Raw genomic sequence first — 14,591 nt, forward strand, 5'->3', positions numbered from 1 at the left:
CTCCTAGGGCGATATGCATCCCATCGATCACTACCTGGACCCGGGGCATGGCGGCGAAACCCGCTGCCCGGGCATCTGGTGGTCTTGCTCTTCATTTAAGTGGACGTATTGTGCTGACTGGACACAAGGCCTCCGTGACAGTGCAGGTGCACTGTGCACCGAACTCTGTGCTATCCCAGACAGGTCCCCACTCGACACCTGGAAGGACCCCGTCACGTAAAAGTTCAGGGCAGCTGTCACCTTGACATCCACCAGGAGTGTGTGTCCTCCGCCAGGTGTGCCAGGATTTGGCAAATATGTAGCAATGTCTCCGTGCTCAGCCGGAATCTTTGGCATGCCCAGTCCGGCAAGTCCTCGAATGACCGGCACTGCTGCTACACACACTGCCTCATGCGACGCCTCCTTTGCACAACGTCCTCAGCCTAATGGGTGGCCGGCTTTCCATCCTGAGCGGCTGCCGCCTGTTCCTCTGGGGCAGGCTCTGTAGCTGCACACTCCACTGGTGCATTCTCCGCTGCTGCAACTTCCTCCTCCTCGAGCAGCGCCAGTTAGTACAGTTGCAGGGCATCCCCCAGGGCTGCAGCGACTAGGAGAAAGGCCTCCATTGCTGGTTGAATTCCAATATCTATTGTCTGCAGAGGTGAAAGGCCGATATGTTAGCATGGTGTGAGTCCCCATGCCCAACTAGGCCCACTGGGCTATATGGTGGCCCCAGTTGGCACTGCAGGCTCAGCCCCCGCAAGGCCTCCTCATCTCCGCACCCATGGCCCTGTCGGTGCCAGTGTCCGGCCCGGCATCCCGCAGTTGCGCCTCTCTGTCCTACCTCCGCTCTCTCCCTCAGCCATGACGCCAGTTTCGCGATTTTTAAATGCGCAAGTGAACCTCACCGTTGAGAACTTGGCCCATCGGAGGTAGAAAATCGCAGAGGCCCTGGAGATTACCGGGTCAGGCCTTCTAAAGATATGCCAACGGTGTTTACTGTACGTACGTTCCAGACTGCATTGATGCCGCTGTCGAGGTGTACAGACTATTGCGATTTAGCCGTCGGAACCAGTTCTCCACCCAATCACATTGCCTGATTCCGGCGTCAGGCTAGAGAGAATCCTGCCCACGGGAGCCTGGTGGTACAGTTGACAGTCAAGAGTGTCGAATCAGCTGCAGAGATAGTTTTGTTGGAGGGGATATCGGTGTTGACATCACTGTGTGGGAACTGCAGGTTTAAGCTGGGGGAGATGGATGGGATGTATGAGAAGTAGAGGGAGGCGGGGCTGGGGAATGTTGGGGACTTGTACTCTGAAGGGAAGTTTGCAGATCTGGATGAGTTGGGGAGTGGTTTGAGTTAGGGAGTGAATTTAGATATATGCAGGTGAGGGACTTTGCGCAAAAGGAGTGGAGGAGATTTCCCAGATTGTCGGGTACACCTTATTGGAGTTATTGCTGATCCCAGATGGGTTGGGAGAGGGTAGGATTGGGGATATATACAGGTGGTTGGGGGAGGGGGGGAGCGTAGGTGATGAGTATCAAGAACAAATGGGAGGAGGAGTTGAGGGGGAAATAGGCTGAGGACTGTGTTGTGAGGCAGCACGGTAGCAGTGTGGATAGCACAATTGCTTCACAGCTCCAGGGTCCCAGGTTCGATTCCGGCTTGGGTCACTGTCTGTGCGGAGTCTGCACATCCTCCCCGTGTGTGCGTGGGTTCCCTCCGGGTGCTCCGGTTTCCTCCCACAGTCCAAAGATGTGCAGGTTAGGTGGATTGGCCATGATAAATTGCCCTTTGTGTCCAAAATTGCCCTTAGTGTTGGGTGGAGTTGCTGGGTTGTGGGGATAGGGTGGAGGTGTTGACCTTGGGTGGGGTGCTCTTTCCAAGAGCCGGTGCAGACTCGATGGGCTGAATGGCCTCCTCCTGCACTGTAAATTCTATGATAAGATGAATTCAACCTCCTCCTGTGTGAGGATGAGCTTGATTCAGTTCAAGGTGGTGCACAGGGTACATATGACCCGGACGAGGGCGAGTGGGTTCTTCCAAGGATAGCGAGAAGTGTGGCCGAGGACTGGTGAATCATGCGCACATGTTCGGGGGTTGCGAAAAGCTGGAGAGATACTGGGTAGCAGTGTTTGGGACATTTCTCAAATTGTGGAGGGTGAAGGTCAGGCCGGACCCAATGGTGGTGATTTTTTGGGTATCAGAAGTGCTGGAGCTGCTGGAGGGGAAGGGGCCGATGTTGTGGCCTTTGCCTCTCTAATTGCCCGGCGAAGGATCTCGCTAAATTGGAGGTCGGAACGCTGACAGGGATGGTGGCAATCGCTGAGGGACTTTGAAGTTATTACCACCAAGAATTCTCCTCCTAAACCACAAAGGATCAAGAAATCCCTAAGAAATCTCACCTTAAACCACAAAGGGTCGAGATATAACTAACAAATCTCCCCCTAAACCACAAAGGGTTGAGATATCACCAACAAATCTCCCCCTAAACCACAATGGGTCGAGACATAACCAAAAATCTCCCCCTAAACCACAAAGGGTCGAGAAATCACTAAGAAATCTCCCCCTACACCACAAATGGTCAAGAAATTATATGTGGTACACAGGGACTCCCTTGTCCCTGACTCCTAGACCGATTCGGTGGGTGCTATTTGGATCAAACTAATTTTTCAAGTTAATCACCGGTATAACCCATATCTTCCGAGAAGATTTCATTTACTTATCACTTAATAGCTCTACACACGGGTCAGGCTTTTTAAGTAGAATAAGTAAACTTTAAAAATTGGAATTAACAGCAATTCTTTCCGGATATTAACTTAAATAAAGTTTATTTTCAAAATTAAAAGATTAAAATTATATTTTTTTATAAACAGGATATAACGTATCTTTTTCTTTCGATGTATTGGGCCAGTATTAAGACCTTCAAGTCTCCCTTGTCAATCTTTATTCTTTAGTCTTGGGTCTTCCGATATATTTTCTGAGTTGTTTGGTTTTTATTTCTTCCTCCTGCTCTTTATTTATTCTTTATGACCTTGTTCTTTGCAGCCGCTGGCACTTTATTCGCTTTGCGGAGCCGTTCGCCCAGCCTCCGCATGCCGTAGGCTTTTTCTTTCGGCTCCGGTCGTCGGCTGCCTTACTCTCTGGCTGCCTTTGTTCAACTGACTGCTGTCAACAGCCCCAACTGCTCTTAACTGCCGTTATTTTTTGAAATAACAGCTGCCGCGAGCGCCCAGCGCGTGCCCCCGCATGCTCTGCCAACTGCCACCTTTCTTTAAACAGCAACAGTTCTTCGAAGTCAAACTTTAATGGTGAAAGATAAGTCGATATGTAATTCAGAAGGAATATTACCAGAAAAGCTGGTAATATGTGGGATTACTGGTGAAGTGAATAGTATTCCATTATGTAAGGTGAGATTAGAGAGTCCGGCGAAAAGTGGTGGTAGGAGTGATAGAGAAATTACCTTTTTCAAGGGTATAGTTTATCCTGGGTAATGATATAGCTGGGTCACAGGTGGGAGTGACACCTACTGTGGTTGAAAAGCTAGTGGAAAGTCAAACAACTGAGGTGTTGTAAGAAGCATAACCTGGAGTGTTTCCCGGTTGTGTGGTAAAACGATCACAAAGCCACAGGTTGAGACAATAGGAGAAATCAAGGAGTAAAGATAGAGAGGCAAGGGTCTGTTATCAGAAACAACCTTTGACCAGATAAAGAACACGAGCAGGTGGAGAATGAAGTGGTTATCTTTAGTTCAGGAAAATTGGTAGATTTACAACAGCAGGAGTTAAAGATAAAGCAGTTGTATCAGAAAGCATACACAGAAATAGAATCAGTGTTATATTATACCGAAGTGTTATATTAGAAACAATGTATTAATATGGAAGTGGAGACATGTACATATTCAGGCAAATGAGAAATGTGCAGAATTTCATCAGGTTGTATTACCGGTGGATTATAGAAAGGAGCTTTTGCTGGTAGCCCATGAGGTTCCAGTAGGAGATCGTTTAGGAGTAAGGAAGCCTCGTGCAGAAATACAAAACTATTTTTAATAGCCTGGAGAGCGTAACGATGCCTTGTAATTTTGGCATACCTGTCACATATGTCAAGCGACAGGAAAACGTCACGCTATAATGAAACCAGCACCCTTAATACCCATTCCTTTTACTAGGGTCCTAATTGAATGCATGGAACCCCTTCCGAAGACGAAAAATGGGAATTTGTATTTATTGCGCATAACGGATGTGTCTACTAGATTTCCGGAGGCCATTCCATTACGAAACATTACATCTAAGAGATTTGTAGAGGAACTTCCTAACCAATCTTTTTATTAGGTATGAACTACCAAAAGAAATTCAATTAGATCAGGGATCCAATTTTATAATCATCATCTTTATTGTCACAAGTAGGCTTACATTAACACTACAATGAAGTTACTGTGAAAATCCACTAGTCGCCACATTCCGGAACATGTTCAGGTACACGGAGGGAGAATTCAGAATATCCAAATTACCTAATAGCACGCCTTTCGGGACTTGTGGGAGGAAACCAGAGCACCCGGAGGAAACCCATGCAGACACTGGGAAAACGTGCGGACTCCACACAGAGAGTGACCCAAGCCAGGAATCGAACTTGGGACCCTGGTGCTGTGAAGCCATAGTGCTGACAACTATACTACCGTGCTGCCCCATGTCGAAGTTATTCAAGGAAGTTATGGAAAGCTTAGGAGTAAAGCAATTTAACTCAAATACATATCATCCAGAATCACAGGGAGCAGTAGAAAGAGGGCATCAAACTTTAAAAACTATGTTGAGGATCTATATTAGGGAGGCACCTAATGAACCAACTAAATTCTGTCTGTTCGAATTTGCCCACTTAAATTAAATAAGGTGAAATTGATGCTTCAACGTTCTGAGACTGCCTTCTTGGACTATGTGTTAAACTTTCGGGAGAGATTAAATAGACTTGCGAGTTTGCTTGAAAGCATTTAAAATTGTCACAGCATGTGATGAAAAAAGAGGCGGATAAGAAATAAAAAACTCATAGTTTTGTTAGTGAGGAGAAATTATTAGTATTAATACCAGTGGTAGGTGAACTATTTAAAGCACGATTTAGTGGGCATAATCAAATTGAAAGGAAATTGAGTGAGGTGAATTATTTGATAAGAACGCTAGATAGAACGAAAGCTTACACAGTGTGTCATGTTAATATGCTCAAGCAGTAATTTGATAGGGATGGGAAGCAGGAGGATGAGTTAGTAGTTGTAACTCCGAGAGAAAAAATCAATTCAGATGATTCTGAATTTGACATTCATTAAATTAGATGGGACAGTGAGGAAGTAAAAAGAAATGTGGATGAAGTGAGTTGCTTTCTGGGGGCGGGGGAGAGAAGAGAGAGAATCAGAGTGACCTGAAAGAGTTGTTATAGTCACATAGAGCTATATGTGGGGACAAACTAGGAAGTGCAAACGTAATTATATGATGTAGATTAGGAAATTCTATTCTAATTAAGCAACATCCATTTAGACTCAATCCACTAAAGTTGGGACAGGTACAAAAGGAGATTGAAAGCATGCTTAAAAATGATATCATTGAAAAAAGTTGCAGTGATTGAAACTCGCCAATATGATTCGAAAACCAGATGGAATGCAGCAATTGTGTGTGGACTGTAGGAAAGTCAATGCAGTTACAAAGTCGGATTCATATCCCAGTCCCCATTTGGAAGACTTGAAAAGATGGGAAAAGCAAAATTTATCACCAAATTTGTCTTACTAAAAGGATACTAGAAAGTACCTTTGTCAGAAAGGGCGAAGGAAGTTTCGGCTTTTGTCATGCCAAATGGCCTGTATCGGTTTACGGTTATGCTGTTTGGAATGAAGAATGCGCCAGCAACTTTCCAAAGACTAACCAATAAGGTAATTTCTGGACTAAAGAATTGTGCACTATACATAGCTGGTGGTGTCTATACCATTTTGTTATTTTCATATTTACATGCGAGGTTCAACAAATGGGGAGAATGCTTATTGTTACAAAAAAATAAAAGCTCCAGCCAAACATGCTTCTTGATTCTCAGACATGAAGCAGTGGAGGTAAATTTCTGTGCCGTATTGCTTTTGTTTACAGTCTTTCTACTGTTCCCATTAGTCAAGAATAACATACGGGTTGTATTTTACATCCAGCGTGCAGAGCCTGTGGCTGACTGCAGAAGTGGGTGTAATGTTTGCTTTTTTCCAGCCCGCCCTGTGGCCCAGCAGAGGGAACATATTTTGTACTACATTACTTTTGTTAACAATATTTCTACTGTTTCCGATTAGTCATGAATAAACTAAAGATTTTGCATACAGCATACGATGACTGTGGTCAGATGCAGAAGCGGGTGCAACGTCTGATTTTGCTTAGACCCTTGATCCCGTAATAATTTAACCACTGTAGGAGGATGTATCACCGGGGTCAGTCTGCCAGACCCGGGCAAGGAAGTTCGGGCAGGGCAGAGGGGATGAAAGGAAAAGCAGGGTATTTTCATCTTGGTGGAGGGGCTCCTATCAAAACAGCAAACCATTGAAGAAGGCACATCTGAAGTCCAGTTTGTTACCTTCTGGGTTTCCAACCAATCGCTGACAGCCTGCCACCCGTGAAATAATGATGGAGGTGGAAGATGTTCTTTAAGATCCTCAATTGGCACAAGAAAGATTGGGCTGCCTGACACCTTCTCTGCCACTGCGGTATGGCAGAGCAGGTGGCTGGGGAAGTGCCAGGAAATATGACTTTTACGGGACCTTGCCTGCAAGCCCTCCCTGCAGAATGTAAAATTCTAGCCTAACTGTATGGTCCGGAATAAAAGAGAATTGAAGGAAGAAATCTGACTGAAATAGTTACGCAAGAGATAGTATCTGTAGTTGAATTCTAAACCTGATAGCTGGCACAGGTACTGCCGGCTGAATGGCCACCCTCTGTGCTGTATGATTCTGCAGTGATATTAGTTTGACCAGCTGGTTTCTAATAAATGAATATAGATTTGACATACAAGATACCTTAATGAGATTCTGCAAAACTTTCATGTTCAAAACATATAGGCTATTTCTGGTCTGAGTTATGAAATGCCTTTTGAAATCTAATCAAATGATTTTGCTTTCACTCCACTGTATCTATAGACTATACAAAGCTCAACAGATGAAAAGAAGGTAAAAAGGCGATACATTATTCCAAGGAAGCGTAGACAGCAGTCTGAATTAGTGAGAGAACATGAAGAAGAATGTTTCCGCTGTGGAGATGGTGGACAGCTAGTAATCTGCAAGAAGCCGGGGTGCCCTAAGGTGTACCATGCTGATTGTCTGACCCTGACTAAGCGTCCAGCTGGTGAGTAGCTGAATTTCCACAGTGCATAGATAAAGAATGGGGAAAAGCTTTGACCGTATCAATATTCATAGAATAGAACTATAAGATCTCTACAGTGCTGAAGGATGCAATTTGGCCCATCGAGTTTGCACCGGCCCCCTGAAAGAGCACTCGATCTAGGTCCACTCCCCTGCCTGTTGTTTCCGTAACCCCACCTAACCTGCACATCCCTGGACACCAAGGAACAATTTTGGCATGGCAAATGCACTTAATCTGAGCATCTTTGGACTGTGGGAGGAAACTGAAGTACCCGGAGGAGCCCCACGCAGACACAGGGAGAACGTGCAAACTCCACACAGTCACCCAAGGCCAGATTGAACCCGGGTCCCTGACACTGAGGCAGAAGTGCTAACCACTGTGCCGCAGTGCCGCTCTTATCCATAGAATTTTATCCATAGAAATAGTTGTAGGTTATTTACCACTTCAACCCGTTCAACCATTCCACAAGATTGTTACCTAACTCCATAAACCTGCCTTTTCCCTATATCACTTAATATCTCTGGTTAAAATGTCAGTCTCCGATTTCAAAGAACGATTTACCAAGCATCAACTGCTATTGATGAGAGTTCAAAACTCCTACCACCCTTTGTGTCGAGGTATTTCCTAACTTCATTCCTGTAAGGTCTTAACTTTAATTTTAAACTATATCCCAAACTAATGAAAATAATTTCTTACTACCCATCAGTTCCCCTTGGGTAAGTAGGTCAATAGTCATAGATCACAAGGGCATCTCTCTATTAGAGAGACAATTAGTTATGTAGCTTGAGGAGCACCAAGTATGGGGCAGGCAATGAGGCAGGTCCCAAGTCTACCTCTGCCAAAGCAGGCATTGTTCTGAACATTGTTCTAGCCATCTAGCCAAGTTAAAGAGCCCCTCCATTTCCCTTGGTATCTTGATAACTCACTTTAAATTATCCCATAACATTCTAAATTCTGTTGATAAAAGCCTGTGTTTATGTAATTTGTCCTTTTCAAAGAAAAAAAAGAAAGGAGTGCAACAAGAATTTGTAGAATGATAACTAGACTCTTAAGGCCCTTAAGAGTCTAGTTATCATTCTACAAATTTTTGTTGCACTCCTTTCTTTTTTTTCTTTGAAAATATTTTTATTAAGGCATTTATAAATTTTTAACAGCGATTTTCAAGAGGAAAAACAACAAAGTAAATAACTCCCCACCCAACCAACAACCACACCCAGCCAACGTGGCTTACATACACAGTTCCCCAGTCCCCCTCTCCCACTAACTATTCCCGCTGCAACCTACCTCCCGCCCTCCCTTAACTCCTCCTCTCTTTCCCCCCCCCCCTCCTTTTTGTATCTGCTGACAGCTTAACTTTCCTCCAAGTCGTCGATAAACAGCTGCCATCTCCGGGCGAACCTATGGGCTTTTCACAGTAACTTCATTTGAAGCCTACTTGTGACAATAAGCGATTTTCATTTCATTTCAACCCTAGCATCGGCCCACTCAGGGCGAACTTGATCTTCTCAAGCCTGAGAAACCCGGCCATGTCACCAACCCACACCCCGGATTTCGGGGGTTCTGAGTCCCTCCATGCCAATAAGATCCGTCTCCGGGCTACCAGGGAGGCAAAGGCTAAAGCATCAGCCTCCCTCGCCTCCTGGACTCCCGGGTCTTCCGACAGACCAAAAATCGCTACCTCTGGACTCGGAACCTGCTGCATACTTAGCCCCTACTATACTCCCTGTGCACACACGACTGCGTGGCAAAATTTGGTTCCAACTCCATCTACAGGTTTGCTGATGATACGACCATAGTGGGCCGGATCTCAAATAACGACAAGTCAAAATACAAGAGTGAGATTGAGAACCTAGTGGAGTGGTGCACGACAACAATCAGAAAGCAAAGTACTGTCAGCATCAACGGGGCCGAGGTGGAGATGGTTAGCAGTTTCAAATTCCTAGGGGTACACATCTCCCAAAATCTGTCCTTGTCCACCTACGTCGACGTTACCACCAAGAAAACACAACAGCTTTATTTCCTCAGGAAACTAAGGACATTTGGCATGTCCACATTAACTCTTACCAACTTTCACAGATGCACTATAGAAAGCATCCTATCTGGCTGCATCACAGCCTGGTATGGCAACTGCTCGGCCTAAGACCGCAAGAAACTTCAGAGAGTCGTGAACACAGCCCAGTCCATTACACGAACCTGCCTCCCATCCATTGACTCCATCTGCACCTCCTGCTGCCTGGGGAAAGCGGGCAGCATAATCAAAGACCCCTCCCACCCGGCTTACTCACTCTTCCAACTTCTCCCATCGGGCAGGAGATACAAAAGTCTGAGAACACGCACAAACAGACTCAAAAACAGCTTCTTCCCCACTGTCACCAGACTCCTAAACGACTCTCTTATGGACTGACCTGATTAACACTACACCCCTGTATGCTTCACCCATTGTGGGTGTTATCTAGTTACATTGTGTACCTTGTGTTTCCCTATTATGTATTTTCTTTTATTTCCTTTTCTTTTCATGTACTTGATGATCTGTTGAGCTGCTCACAGAAAAATACTTTTCACTGTACCTCGGTACACGTGACAATAAACAAATCCAATCCAATCCAAACCTTCAATACCATGGACATGACATCGGCAAACTCTTGCCAGAATCCCCAAAGCCTACTCAAGGCATCCTCTCACAATCCCGCCTCTAATTCCTTGCCCAACTCTTCCTCACATTTTCGCTTTACCTCCCCTATCAGGGTTCCCTCCCATTCCATGCGCTCTTTATAAATTTCCGAGACCTTCCCCTCCCCCACTCCCGTTTTCGACACTACCTTGTCCTGTATCCCCTGGGGCGGTAGGTGCGGAAAGGTCGAAATCTGCCTCCGTGCAAAGTCCCTCATCTGCAGGTAACAGAACCCATTCCCACCGGGCAACCCAAACTCCTCCAAGCACAGAGAACTGTCGTCAATAACTAGGTCTCCCAACCGTTCGACCCCAGCTCGCTGCCACCTTCGAAACCCGCCATCCAGCTCCCCTGGTGCAAACCGGTGATTGCCACAGATATGTGTCCATACCGATGCCCCCTCCACTCCCATGTGCTTCCGCCATTGTCCCCACACCCTCAAAGCCAACACTACCACCGGGCTTGTGGAGTACCGAGCCGGCGAGAACGGCAGAGGTGCCGTTACCAGTGCCCCTAAATTTGTGCCCCAACATGATGCCGCCTCCATCCTCTCCCACACCGCCGACGCCCCCCCAGTACCCACTTCCTGATCATTGCTATGTTCGCCGCCAAATAGTAATTCCTAAAATTCAGTCGGGCGAGCCTTCTTTACCCGTGGGATTTTACCTGCCCATACGAACCCAGAGATCACCGTGTTCACCCTCTTTAAAAAAAAGCCTTTGCGATAAAAATAGGCAGGCACTGAAATACAAACAAAACCCTCGGGAGAACCGTCATCTTCACCGTCTGCACCCTCCCTGCAATGACAACGGGAGCATATCCCACCTTCTAAAGTCCTCCTTCATCTGCTCCACTAACTGAGCCAAATTCAGCTTGTGTAGCTGCTCCCACTCCTGCACCACTTGAATTTCCAAATACTGAAAACTCCCTCCCACCACCTTGAACGGCATTCCCCTCCCAATCTCCTCTCCTGCCCCCTCGCCTGAATCGCAAAGACCTCGATTTTGCCCATATTCAATTTGTACCCCGAAAACAGGCCAAATTCCCCTTGGATCCCCATAATCTCCCCAATCCCCCCAGCGGGTCAGAAATATACAAAAGTAGGATCCACATATAACGAGACCCTGTGCTCCACCCCCACCCCCGTACTATCCCCTGCCAGTCATTTGACGCTCTCAACGCCATCGCCAGTGGCTCTGTAGCCAAGGCAAACAACAGTGGGGAGAGTGGAAATCCCTGCCTCGTCCCCCGGTGCAGCCTAAAATAATCTGAGCTCACTCAGTTTATCCGCAAGCTCGCCACCGGTACCTGGTACAGCAACAGGACCCAATCCACAAAACCCTGCCCAAACCCAAACTTCCCCAGGACCTCCCACAGATACTCCTACTCCACCCCTGATCAAAGGCCTTCTCCGCACCCATGGCGACCACCACCTCCCTTCCCTCAGAGGGCATCATAATCACATTTAGCAGCCTTCTGATGTTAGCCGTTAACTGCCTTCCTTTCACAAACCCTATCTGGTCCTTCCCTATCACTCCTGGCACACAATCCTCTATTCTCAAGGCCAAGACCTTGGCATCTACATTTAGAAGGGAGATTGGCCTGTACGACCCGCATTGTTCCGGGTATTTATCCCGCTACAGGATAAGAGAGATCAAGGCCTGTGACATTGTTGGGGGGTGTACCCCTCGCTCCCTAGCCTCATTAAACGCCCTTACCAGCAAGGACCCAGCACTCCTGAAAACCTTTTATAAAACGTCACCGGGTAGCCATCCAGCATAGCCTCCAGCCCCTCCACCACTTCAAACCGTCCAATCGGGACCCCCTCGGCCCTCCACCAGCTCTTCTTCCACCTTCGGAAACTCCAGTCCCTCCAAAAATCGTCTCATCCCCTCCATCCCGGTTGGGGGTTCCGACTTGTACAGCCTACTATAAAAGTCCCTAAACACCCTGTTCACCGCCATCGGGTCCAAGATCGTATTCCTCCCTCTATTCTTCACTTTCCCTATCTCCCTAGCCGCCTCCTGTTTCCTTAGCTGGTGTGCCAGCATCCTGCTAGTCTTCTCCCCATATTCATACACCACCCCTCTCGCCTTTCTCAACTGCTCCACTGCCTTCCCTGTAGATAGCAACCCAAACCCCATCTGCAGCTTCTCCCGCTCCTTCAACAAGCCCGCCTCGGGGCCTCAGAATACCTCCTGTCTACCTGGAGGATCTCCTTCACTAATCTATCCATCTCTTTCCGCTCCACCTTCTCCCTGTGCGGCTGTATCGAGATAAACTCCCCTCTCACCACTGCCTTCAATCCTCCCATAACGTAACTGCCGAAACCTCCCCCGTATCGTTTATCTCCATATTTCTCCGAATGGCCTCCATCACCCGCATACACACCTCCTCTTCTGCTAATAGTCCTATATCTAACCTCCAGTGCGGGTGCTGGCCCCCCTCCTTGCTCACCTGTAAATCCACCCAGTGTGGGGCATGAGCCGACATTACAATCGCCGAGTACTCTGCATCCACCACCCTCACCAGCAACATACTCCTATCCATGATGAAAAAGTCAATCCAGGAGTACACTTTCTGTACATGGGGAAAAAAGAGTACTCCTTCATTCTCGGCCACCCAAACCTCCATGGATCTACCCCTCCCACCTGTTCCATAAACCCTTTTAGTTCCGTTGCAGCCGTTGACACCCTCCTAGTTTTTGAACTCGACCGATCCAGCCTTGGATCCATGACCGTATTAAAATGTGTGGTCCCCCCCCCCCCCCCTCCCCTCCCGTCCCCATAATCAGCTGATGCGAGTCCAGATCAGGGATCTTCCCCAATACCCGCCTCATAAACGCTACATCGTCCCAGTTTGGTGCATAAATGTTCACCAGCACCACCGACATCCCATCCAACTTCCCGCTCACCATAACGTATCTGCCCTTCGAGTCCGCCACTATACTTCCCGTTTCAAATGCCACCCGTTTATTAATCAGAATTGGCACTCCCTTGTTTTAGAATCTAGCCCCGAATGGAATAGCTTCCCAACCCACCCCTTATGAGGGCAGCACGGTAGCACAGTGAGTAGCACTGTTGCTTCACAGCTCATGGGTCCCAGGTTCGATTCCTGGCTTGGGCCACTGTCTGTGTGGAGTCTGCACGTTCTCCCCGTGTCTGCGTGGGTTTCCTCCGAGTGTTCCAGTTTCGTCCCACAAATCCCGAAAGATGTGCTGAACGGCATCTCTTCTCTCCCCCCCCTCACCCCCCTCACCCTGCCGATCAATCATAGCCCTTCCTAGGCTAGCCTCCAGCCCGGGTCCCGCACCTCTTCGGGCCCACCCTCGGGCTCCCACCGTCATCAACCTTCACCCTGTCACCTTTCGTCAGTCCCTCCCCTGTCAGCAGACTTCTCCTCCCTCCCCCCCCCTCCCTCTCCTCCCCTCCCCCTCCACCCCATCCCATCCCATAACAAAATAACAGTCCCAACACCCATCAACACACTCACCACCTGCTCACCCCCCACTGCGCTGCCATAAGCTAGCCCGCCCAGCTAGCCTGGTAGCACCTGGTGCCAAGCATCCTACCCCCCCCCCCACACTGATTTTCCACCCCCCAGCTCAACCATCCTCCCAGTGCAAACTTTACAATCCACACCAAACACAAAAAAAAGAGCAACTCACCATCCCACATCAAGAATGAAACAAACACAAAACAGAGCAACGGCCCTAAATACAGTGCAAAAGTGGTTCATACAGATCAGAAGAAAACCAAAATAAAAATATGAGCATTCCCTCCAGAGTTCAGTGTCCTCATTCTCCTGCCAGTCCATTGTCTAATAAATTCCATCGCCTCTTCTGGCAACCCAAAGTAGAGTTCCCGGCCTTCGCACGTTACCCACAGACCCGCTGGGTATAACATGCCGAACTTCACCTGCTTTTTAAAGAGGGCTGACTTCCAACTTGTTGACGCTCGCCCTCATTTTGGTCAGCTCCTCACCCAGGTCCTGATAGGCATGCAGCTCGCTGCCTTCCCATGTGCAGCGCCTCGTCTGCCTGGCCCACCTCAGAATCCGTTCCTTATCCAGGAACCGGTGCAATCGCACCACCATCGCCCTCAGCAGCTCATTTCTTTGCTTCCTCATATGCGCCCTGTGCATCCAGTCCACCTCCAAGGGCCGAGCAAACGCTTCTTCACCCAACAGCTTCTCAAGCATCCGAGCCACATATGCAGCGGCGTCCATTCCCTCAGTGCCCTCCGGCAGACCCACGATCCTCAAATTCTGCCTGCACGATGTATTCTCCAAGTCCTCCACCTTGTCCTGCAGCCTTTTATGTTGATCTCTCATCAACCCCATCTCTGCAGCCATCGAGGCAAGCTGCTCCTCGTGCTCTCCCACCACCTCCTCCACCTTCTGAATCGCCTGGCCCTGGGCCTTCATCCTCATTTTTATGCGGTTGATCCCCGCCTTTATAGGATCCACCACCCTGGCCAGGTCCTCCAAGTTCTCCTTCCTCTGCTGGGCAAACCTCTCGTAGAGAAAGGTCACCAACTGCTCCATCGACAACTGGGCAGGCAGGCTCTGT

General features: G+C 48.0%; 1 protein-coding gene across 6 annotated transcripts in view; it reads left to right on the forward strand.

The window, feature by feature from the left end:
- LOC140426821 (uncharacterized) overlaps positions 1–14,591 on the forward strand; it is a 416,125-nt gene that overhangs the window by 387,575 nt on the left and 13,959 nt on the right. For all 6 annotated transcript variants that reach the window (XM_072512042.1, XM_072512041.1, XM_072512040.1 and 3 more), the window contains one exon: positions 7,128–7,332. In XM_072512042.1, coding sequence (XP_072368143.1) covers positions 7,128–7,332 — 205 coding nt within the window. The remainder of the gene's footprint in view (positions 1–7,127; positions 7,333–14,591) is intronic.

Source organism: Scyliorhinus torazame, chromosome 7 (genome assembly GCF_047496885.1).
Source record: "Scyliorhinus torazame isolate Kashiwa2021f chromosome 7, sScyTor2.1, whole genome shotgun sequence".
In the NCBI taxonomy this organism is placed as follows: domain Eukaryota; kingdom Metazoa; phylum Chordata; class Chondrichthyes; order Carcharhiniformes; family Scyliorhinidae; genus Scyliorhinus; species Scyliorhinus torazame.